Raw genomic sequence first — 10,000 nt, forward strand, 5'->3', positions numbered from 1 at the left:
TTAACAACACTTTAACAACACTTTAACAACACTTTAACAACACTTTAACAACACTTTAACAACACTTTAACAACACTTTAACAACACTTTAACAACACTTGAACAACACTTGAACAACACTTGAACAACACTTGAACAACACTTGAACAACACTTTAACAACACTTTAACAACACTTGAACAACACTTGAACAACACGTGAACAACACTTTAACAACACTTGAACAACACTTTAACAACACTTTAACAACACTTGAACAACACTTGAACAACACTTGAACAACACTTGAACAACACTTGAACAACACTTGAACAACACTTGAACAACACGTTAACAACACTTTAACAACACTTTAACAACACTTGAACAACACTTGAACAACACTTTAACAATACTTTAACAACACTTTAACAACACTTTAACAACACTTTAACAACACTTGAACAACACTTGAACAACACTTTAACAACACTTGAACAACACTTGAACAACACTTGAACAACACTTGAACAACACGTGAACAACACTTTAACAACACTTTAACAACACTTTAACAACACTTGAACAACACTTGAACAACACTTGAACAACACTTTAACAACACTTTAACAACACTTTAACAACACTTTAACAACACTTGAACAACACTTGAACAACACTTTAACAACACTTTAACAACACTTGAACAACACTTTAACAACACTTTAACAACACTTTAACAACACTTGAACAACACTTGAACAACACTTGAACAACACTTGAACAACACTTTAACAACACCCACTCTTCACTCAGGCTGAAAATCAATGTTTAGTGTGTGTGAAAAGAATGCTTGCATTATCCATCCATCCATTTTCTACCGCTGGTACCTTTCGGGGTCGCGGGGGCTGCTGGAGCCTATCTCAGCTACAATAGGGCGGAAGGCGGGGTACACCCTGGACAAGCCACCACCTCATCACAGGGCCAACACCGATAGACAACATTCACACACTAGGGACCATTTAGTGTTGCCAATCAACCTATCCCCAGGTGCATGTCTTTGGAGGTGGGAGGGGCCTATCCCCAGGTGCGTGTCTTTGGAGGTGGGAGGGGCCTCACCCCAGGTACATGTCTTTGGAGGTGGGAGGGGCCTACCCCCCGGTGCATGTCTTTGGAGGTGGGAGGGGCCTATCCCAAGTTGCGTGTCTTTGGAGGTGGGAGGGGCCTCACCCCAGGTGCATGTCTTTGGAGGTGGGAGGGGCCTACCCCCAGGTGCATGTCTTTGGAGGTGGGAGGGGCCTATCTCCAGGTGCATGTCTTTGGAGGTGGGAGGGGCCTATCCTCAGGTGCATGTCTTTGGAGGTGGGAGGGGCCTACCCCCAGGTGCGTGTCTTTGGAGGTGGGAGGGGCCTCACCCCAGGTGCATGTCTTTGGAGGTGGGAGGGGCCTACCCCCAGGTGCATGTCTTTGGAGGTGGGAGGGGCCTATCCCCAGGTGCATGTCTTTGGAGGTGGGAGGGGCCTATCCTCAGGTGCATGTCTTTGGAGGTGGGAGGGGCCTATCCTCATGTGCATGTCTTTGGAGGTGGGAGGGGCCTATCCCCAGGTGCATGTCTTTGGAGGTGGGAGTGGCCTATCCCCAGGTGCATGTCTTTGGAGGTGGGAGGGGCCTATCCCCAGGTTCACGTCTTTGGAGGTGGGAGGGGCCTATCCTCAGGTGCATGTCTTTGGAGGTGGGAGGGGCCTATCCTCATGTGCATGTCTTTGGAGGTGGGAGGGGCCTATCCCCAGGTGCATGTCTTTGGAGGTGGGAGGGGCCTATCCCCAGGTGCATGTCTTTGGAGGTGGGAGGGGCCTATCCCCAGGTTCACGTCTTTGGAGGTGGGAGGGGCCTATCCCCAGGTTCACGTCTTTGGAGGTGGGATGAGGCCGGAGTAGAACCCACGCAGTCACGGGGAGAACATGCAAACTCCACACAGAAAGATCCCGAGCCCGGGATTGAACCCACGACGACTCAGGACTTTCATATTGTGAGGCACATGCACTAACCCCTCTCACACCGTGCTGCCCTGCTTGCATTCTTTTTCTTATTATTCTAATCATTATTATTATTCATTTTAGTTTTTTGTCATGATGACATCACTGCTTGATTTAATCCCCAAAATAATGCCAACAAAAATATTGTTTATGCGTAATATTTTTATCCAGGAAACTTAGGAAATTAAAACAATAAAAACAGAAATGTAGACATTTTATTTTTTGCCCCAAAAATTACCTTAAAACGATAGTATTACAAAACAGTCACATCTCAACATGTTATTTCAGTAGTTCAATTATAAAATGAAAGTTGTCTTAATATTTTAATTTGTTTTGATTTAAAGCAAATTCAATATGTTTTCAAATGTGATAAATTGTCAAAAAGTCAAATATTGTGCAAATGAGTGTTGTGTTGTGTTGTCTCCTGCTTGTTGTTGTCCTGTCCTCACCTGTCTTCTCTCCTCTGACCTTTGACCTATCAGACTTAGAGACCTCAGTGGACAGTCGCTGCACTACGGACAGTGCTGACAGTGCATTTATCGGCCGCCGCTATTGAGCCCCCCCCTCCCCCCCCACTTCCTTCTCTCGCTCTCAGGAAGTGGCGTCCATAAAAAAGGGAAGAGACAAAGGAGGACACGTTACCTTTCCTGGGAATTCCTTGTTTTGTTGTTCTTGTCTTTGTGTACGTGTGTGTGTTTCTTTCACAAGTTGTGTGTATTATTCATGCGTCCACTCCCCAGTGTTTGTGTGTCAGCACTAATATTCCAACACCACAATAAAACAAAACAAAACATGCTGTATTTAATAAGAGTGATGTCATGACCTTTCACCTCAGGTCAAACTTTAGGTTCTGGGTTTATTTTCTTGTTTTGTGTCGCGTCATCCTGCCCGCGGGGACTTTTTTTTTTTTTTTTTTTTTTTTTTAAATCTCCTCACCTGCCTCTCGTTAGTGATCAGGAGACTCACCTGCTTCTGATCACTAATCAGAGAGTTTTATGATCCAGCCTCACACCTGAGTCGGGGGCTGGATCAATGTTTGGTTACTGGTTTTTCCAGTTCAGTTCCGGTTTATTTCCAATGTGCACACAGTACGATGTGAAGTGAAATTAATTATATTTATATAGCGCTTTTCTCTAGTGACTCAAAGCGGTTTTACACAGTGAAAGCTGACATCTAAGTGACATTTAAAGCAGTGTGGGTGGCACAGGGAGCAGGTGGGTAAAATGTCTTGCCCAAGGACACGGAGTGGGGATCGAACCTGGAACTCTCAAGTTGCTGGCAAGGCCACTCTACCAACCTGAGCAATACAGCATGTCCAAAAATAGTAGGAAGAAGCTAAGCTTATTTAATTTGAGCCCTTGTCATAGCGTAGCAATTTTTATCCCATTTCCTTGTTCTCTGTAACAGAAAAGTGAATAAATGAATAGTAAATATATACCATAATATGTAAACAAATATTAAACACATAAATAATTTTTATCTCGAAAAAAATATATCATATTTTTGGATCCTATGTCTTAGTTGATGCTTCCTGTGCACTTCTCTGCTGCACTTGCTCTTTGTTGTTGAGGATCAAACTCTTTTACTTGCACATTTCTGCATGTCGGGGCGGCATAGCTCGGTTGGTAGAGTGTTGCAGGTTCGATTCCTGCTTCCTCCATCCTAGTCACTGCCGTTGTGTCCTTGGGCAAGACACTTTACCCACCTGCTCCCAGTGCCACCCACACTGCTTTAAATGTAACTTAGATATTGGGTTTCACTATGTCAAAGCGCTTTGAGTCACTAGAGAAAAGAGCTATATAAATATAATTCACTTCACTAATTCACAACTACCGCAGCAATGCCAAAGTGTCTTAATGTCTTCCAAATGTTTACTGTATATAAACCTAAATATGGTAGCTACTGCCTTTCCCAGACTATAGAGCATGCACCCGTGTATAAGCCGCACATTTTAGAAGAAAAAGTCAGTTCCATATATTAGCCGCACCGGACTATAAGTTGCTGATATATACGTTGTGAAATTACTTATTTACACATAAATATTTTATAAATATTTACATACCTTCATTGTTTCCAAAGGGTATCTGTAACAGGGCAGTAAAATGGCTGATCAAACAAAACAGAAGTCATGGTCATGGACCCACTAGCTGCGCAAGCTAGCTCTCCAATCAGCAAAACAGACTCAATAACTCCACGGTAACATTGGTGAATTTACCGAGGAATTATCCAACTAAAACAAACGTGTTCGCATATGTGCTAATGATAACGACACTAGCTGCATTACATCACCATAGCACGCACAAAAGTGCATGAAAACAGTCCGGTTTCGTAATTGTGAATTGTTTTGGGTAAATTGTAAACTTATAAACGTTGCTTGGAGGGGTGGAGGATGTAGAACCGCTATGGATGGCTAGAAGGTGGTACGGCACTTGTATTTGGGGTTGAAAGGACTGAACGGAGGAAAATACTGTAGACATGCCCCCAGCAACACCTGCAGTGAGGGAACTCGTCCAAAAGATGGCGCCGCAGCACAAACAATTACACAACTTTTCAGTGTTTTCATGTGTTTTATGAAACAGCTTGCGACCCCGAGAGGGACAAGCGGTGGAAAATGGATGGATTTGCAAGGTCAGTGAAAAAAAAAATCATAAAATAGCCACACTGTTTTATAAGCCGCAGGGTTCAAAGCGTAGGGAAAATGTTTCCGCTTATATTTGCGGTGTGTATGTTTTTACATTGAATTGCCACAAAGTTGGAATTGCCAAAAAAATCGTTTTAAGGCGGGGCTATTCAACTACACAGTGATTCAGGGGCCAAAGGTCTCAGGGGCCGGACGTTGAAATGTGGATGTTTCGTCAGAAAGTGCCTCCGCAGATTATATTTCTGTGAGACTTAGTTTACTTGATTGCAAAGTAAACACATGGTCTTCAAATTCAGTAAAGTCATTATTCTGCCCTCGCTACTCACTTCAAGCGTGTGCAGCTGGACAGATAGTTAACAGCATGTAGAAACAGAAGTTCCAGAACTTTTATTGATTGATGTTCCTTCTTTTGAATTACTTTCCTTTCTCAGTTTTATTCCTTTACACTTCTTTCTTCATTAAGGTTTGCAAGACTGAAAATATGAACATAAAAATTTCAAAAGTCTAATGTACATTATGTATTTTATGTAAATACACTAGAAGGTTTAGTGTTAATACATTCACACAATAAACCGCAGATGTTTATGCATATTAAAATGATGCATATTAAATTTAAACAACAGCCACAGCAAACACTGCACACAAAGTATTTGGCTCAACACAATTAAACCTAAGGTGTAGTTATCGCCCTTTACTGGTCAAATTCAGCTATGCATGTACTTAACGAACAACAGCACACATATAAAATACATCACAAAGTCAGCAACTTCAATACATTCATGTTTTTTCATCCAGCCGCTGTTAAAAGTCAGATTTTTGCTTCTTATTTGGATTTTTTTTCAGGGTAGATGGTGCCATTTTAGGGCTGAATGAGTCGTCTTCTTCTACTCCCCACATCGCTGCCACTGTGACAGATATGTCTCACTGTTGCCCCCTGCAGGAGTACTGCATACACGAGCAACCTTCGTTTTAATTGTTTTATCAAACTTAATTGGATTTGGATTTATTTGGATTGACAGTGATTTATCACTAATAGCGTCGTCGCCCTCTGCTGGTCAAATTTAGTACTACATGTATTAAGATAAGATTCATCATTACTCTCAAACAAAAAAACCCGCCTTCCGCCCGATTGTAGCTGAGATAGGTGCCAGCGTCCCCCGCGACCCCAAAAGGGAATAAGCGGTAGAAAATGGATGGATGGATGGAAAAAAAACAACACGATCAAAAATACAAAAGACATCACAAAGTCAGCAATTTCATTACAAAACAAACTAAATATCTTACATTCTTACTTTGCTGCCAAGTCGTTGTTAAAAGTCCCATTTTTGCAATTTAATTCGATTTTTTTTCCCAGGCTTGGAAGGGTAGTATTCTTCTACTGACCGCATTGCTGCGTCACTGTGACACACATACCTCGCTGTTGCCCCCTGCGGGGTGAAGGGAGTACTGCAAACACGATCAACCCTAGTTTTAATGGTTTCATCAAACTTATGTGATGTGTCACTATTAGCGTTGTCGCCCTCTACTGGTCAAATTTAGTACTATATGTATTTAAATTGGTTTCATCATTACTCTCAGACAAAAAACAACATGATCAAGAAATCAAAAGACATCACAAAGTCAGCAATGCCAATACAAAACAAAGTAAATATCTTACACTCTTACTTTGCTGTCTAGTCGTTGATAAAAGTCCAATTTTTGCAATTTATTTTGATTTTTTTTTCCAGGTTTGAATGAGTAGTCTTATTCTACTCACCACAATGCTGCGTCACTGTGGCAAATATGCTTGGTTGTTGCCCCCTGCGGGGTGACGGGAGTACTGCATACGTGATTTTATTGGTTTCATCTTTCCTTATTTGGGCAATGTTGGGCGGGGCCGGATGTAAAGCTATGGCGGGCCGGATGCTGTAAGGTATTTACTCATATTTCAAGGATTAAAACGTGTTTTTTTAACATTGGATGAATTGTGTTTTAAACATCGTTTTGGGAATAAAAAAGGTGGTATTTACATTGCTAATGAGTCATGGTGCTTCAGGAGGTGGCGCACACAGAAAAGTTAGCAGCTTCGGGGGTGGGGGGTGTTACATGTTGAAGACGTCCCCCTCGTGTGTTACATGTTGAAAATGTCCCCTTGTGCGTGTTACATGCTGAAGACGTCCCCCTCATGTGTTACATGTTGAAGATGTCCCCCTCGTGTGTTACATGTTGAGACGTCCCCCTGGTGTGTTACATGTTGAAGATGTCCCCCTTGTGTGTTACATGTTGAAGATGTCCCCCTCATGTGTTACATGTTGAAGACGTCCCCCTGGTGTGTTACATGTTGAAGATGTCCCCCTCGTGTGTTACATGTTGAAGACGTCCCCCTGGTGTGTTACATGTTGAAGATGTCCCCCTCGTGTGTTACATGTTGAAGATGTCCCCCTTGTGTGTTACATGTTGAAGATGTCCCCCTCGTGTGTTACATGTTGAAGACGTCCCCCTGGTGTGTTACATGTTGAAGATGTCCCCCTGGTGTGTTACATGTTGAAGATGTCCCCCTTGTGTGTTACATGTTGAAGATGTCCCCCTCATGTGTTACATGTTGAAGACGTCCCCCTGGTGTGTTACATGTTGAAGATGTCCCCCTTGTGTGTTACATGTTGAAGATGTCCCCCTTGTGTTACATGTTGAAGACGTCCCCCTGGTGTGTTACATGTTGAAGACGTCCCCCTGGTGTGTTACATGTTGAAGATGTCCCCCTCGTGTTACATGTTGAAGATGTCCCCCTCGTGTTACACGTTGAAGACGTCCCCCTCGTGTTACACGTTGAAGACGTCCCCCTCGTGTTACATGTTGAAGATGTCCCCCTCGTGTGTTACATGTTGAAGATGTCCCCCTTGTGTGTTACATGTTGAAGATGTCCCCCTCGTGTGTTACATGTTGAAGACGTCCCCCTGGTGTGTTACATGTTGAAGATGTCCCCCTCGTGTGTTACATGTTGAAGATGTCCCCCTTGTGTGTTACATGTTGAAGATGTCCCCCTCATGTGTTACATGTTGAAGACGTCCCCCTGGTGTGTTACATGTTGAAGATGTCCCCCTCGTGTGTTACATGTTGAAGATGTCCCCCTTGTGTGTTACATGTTGAAGATGTCCCCCTCATGTGTTACATGTTGAAGACGTCCCCCTGGTGTGTTATATGTTGAAGATGTCCCCCTTGTGTGTTACATGTTGAAGATGTCCCCCTTGTGTGTTACATGTTGAAGACGTCCCCCTGGTGTGTTACATGTTGAAGATGTCCCCCTGGTGTTACATGTTGAAGATGTCCCCCTCGTGTTACACGTTGAAGACGTCCCCCTTGTGTGTTACATGTTGAAGACGTCCCCCTCGTGTTACACATTGAAGACGTCCCCCTCGTGTTACACATTGAAGACGTCCCCCTCGTGTTACATGTTGAAGACGTCCCCTTCGTGTGTGTCCCCCGCAGGTTTCCCCTCCTTGAGCCGAAACCGAGAGGCCTACCAGTCCATCGAGCAGCAGGACCAAGCCAGCGGACAAGACAAGTCCTTCCAGCAGGCGCAGGACAACAAGGCCGCCCGGGCATACTAACTAACTAACACTCAGCACCAACCTTCACCTTCGGACTTTTGACACAGCAGGACGTCACGGCTCAGAGATTTTTTTTTTTTTATCAGATTCATCTTTCTATGCTGTTCTTAAAGACTTTCGTTGTATTATTTTGTGTTTTTGTATTCCCCTTTCAAAGGTGGCACTTCATCATTGTCTCTCTTTTAAACTTCCATTGTTTCGAACGCCTTCCATCTGCTCTCAGCTGACAGTTTATTAGGTACACCCGGATAAACACGATCATAATAACCACCTCGTGCCGATAAAGCATCCTTTTTTTTAGCAGCATGTTTGTTTTGATGTTGTTTATTCCGAGGGAGCTGCAAAGTGTAGTGTGCGCGCCAGGCCGCTAGTTGGCAATGTAACGATCGAGAACAGGAAGTGAGGACGAGTATTGAGGTGACATGAAAGGTGAAACAGGAAGTGAGGCGCAGAGCGGAAATCAGCCGGAAGTGTAAATACATTTAAAGGAAGTTTTGTTGTACATAACATGAATAATATCTGTTGTTAGTTCAGGATAAGATATTGATTTTTGAAGTTTAAATCAATTTCAAATAACAATTCTTATTTGAAAAAAGAACGAGAACAAAAATGTAGATTAGCATAAATTTTGTTTAGTGTAGTTCACCAAAGAGCACTTTAGAAAACACAAACCAAGTACCACCATACAGTAGTCTAGTAGACCTAAGTATTCATTAAGTACCACCATCATGACAACATTAAATACAGTAGTGTAGTAGACCTAAGTATTCATTAAGTACCACCATCATGACCAACATTAAAATACAGTAATGTAGTAGACCTAAGTATTCATTAAGTATCACCGTAATGACAACATTAAATACAATAGTGTAGTAGACCTAAGTATTCATTAAGTACCACCATCATGACTACATTAAACACAGTAGTGTAGTAGACCTAAGTATTCATTAAGTACCACCATAATGACAACATTAAATACAGTAGTGTAGTAGACCTAAGAATTCATTAAGTACCACCATAATGACAACATTAAATACAGTACTGTAGTAGACCTAAGTATTCATTAAGTACCACCATAATGACCACATTAAATACAGTAGTGTAGTATACCTAAGTATTCATTAAGTACCACCATGATGACAACATTAAATACAGTAGTGTAGTAGACCCAAGTATTAATTAAGTACCACCATGATGACGACATTAAATACAGTAGTGTAGTAGACCTAAGTATTCATTAAGTACCACCATAATGACAACATTAAATGCAGTAGTGTAGTAGACCTAAGTATTCATTAAGTACCACCATAATGACAACATTAAATACAGTAGTGTAGTAGGCCTAAGTATTCATTAAGTACCACCATAATGACAACATTAAATACAGTAGTGTAGTAGACCTAAGTATTCATTAAGTACCAACATAATGACAACATTAAATACAGTAGTGTAGTAGACCTAGGTATTCATTAAAAACAATGCAGGGGTTATTGTTAACACGTATATTTCTGGCCACTTTGTAGTTACACACAGTTTGAACAGTAACACTGTGTTTGAATATGTTAATTGGATGCTTATTTACATTTGATTTTCCATAGACAAGCTACTGATTAGCATTACCGATTTTACATGGCGGTTGCAACGCCTCCAAGTTTGTTGATGAAAATTACAACTAAAAATTACAATCAAACGTGTTAGAAGTACAACACTTGCAGTACAAACTCTTTGTAAGGCGCAACAACAAAATCTACAATTCA

The 10,000-nt window shown here is 41.9% G+C and overlaps 1 protein-coding gene across 3 annotated transcripts in view; it reads left to right on the plus strand.

Annotated features, from left to right (window-relative positions):
* agtrap (angiotensin II receptor-associated protein) overlaps window positions 1-8,549 on the plus strand; it is a 25,729-nt gene extending 17,180 nt beyond the window's left edge. For 2 of the 3 annotated variants that reach the window (XM_061892116.1, XM_061892118.1), the window contains exon 5: window positions 8,122-8,549. In XM_061892116.1, coding sequence (XP_061748100.1) covers window positions 8,122-8,243 — 122 coding nt within the window. In that variant the 3' untranslated portion in view covers window positions 8,244-8,549. Of the gene's footprint in view, window positions 1-2,497; window positions 2,782-8,121 lie in introns of those variants that run through there. The other variant, XM_061892127.1, reaches the window with a different exon arrangement.
* Window positions 8,550-10,000: the final 1,451 nt, after the last annotated feature.

Source organism: Nerophis ophidion, linkage group LG02 (assembly GCF_033978795.1).
Source record: "Nerophis ophidion isolate RoL-2023_Sa linkage group LG02, RoL_Noph_v1.0, whole genome shotgun sequence".
NCBI lineage: Eukaryota > Metazoa > Chordata > Actinopteri > Syngnathiformes > Syngnathidae > Nerophis > Nerophis ophidion.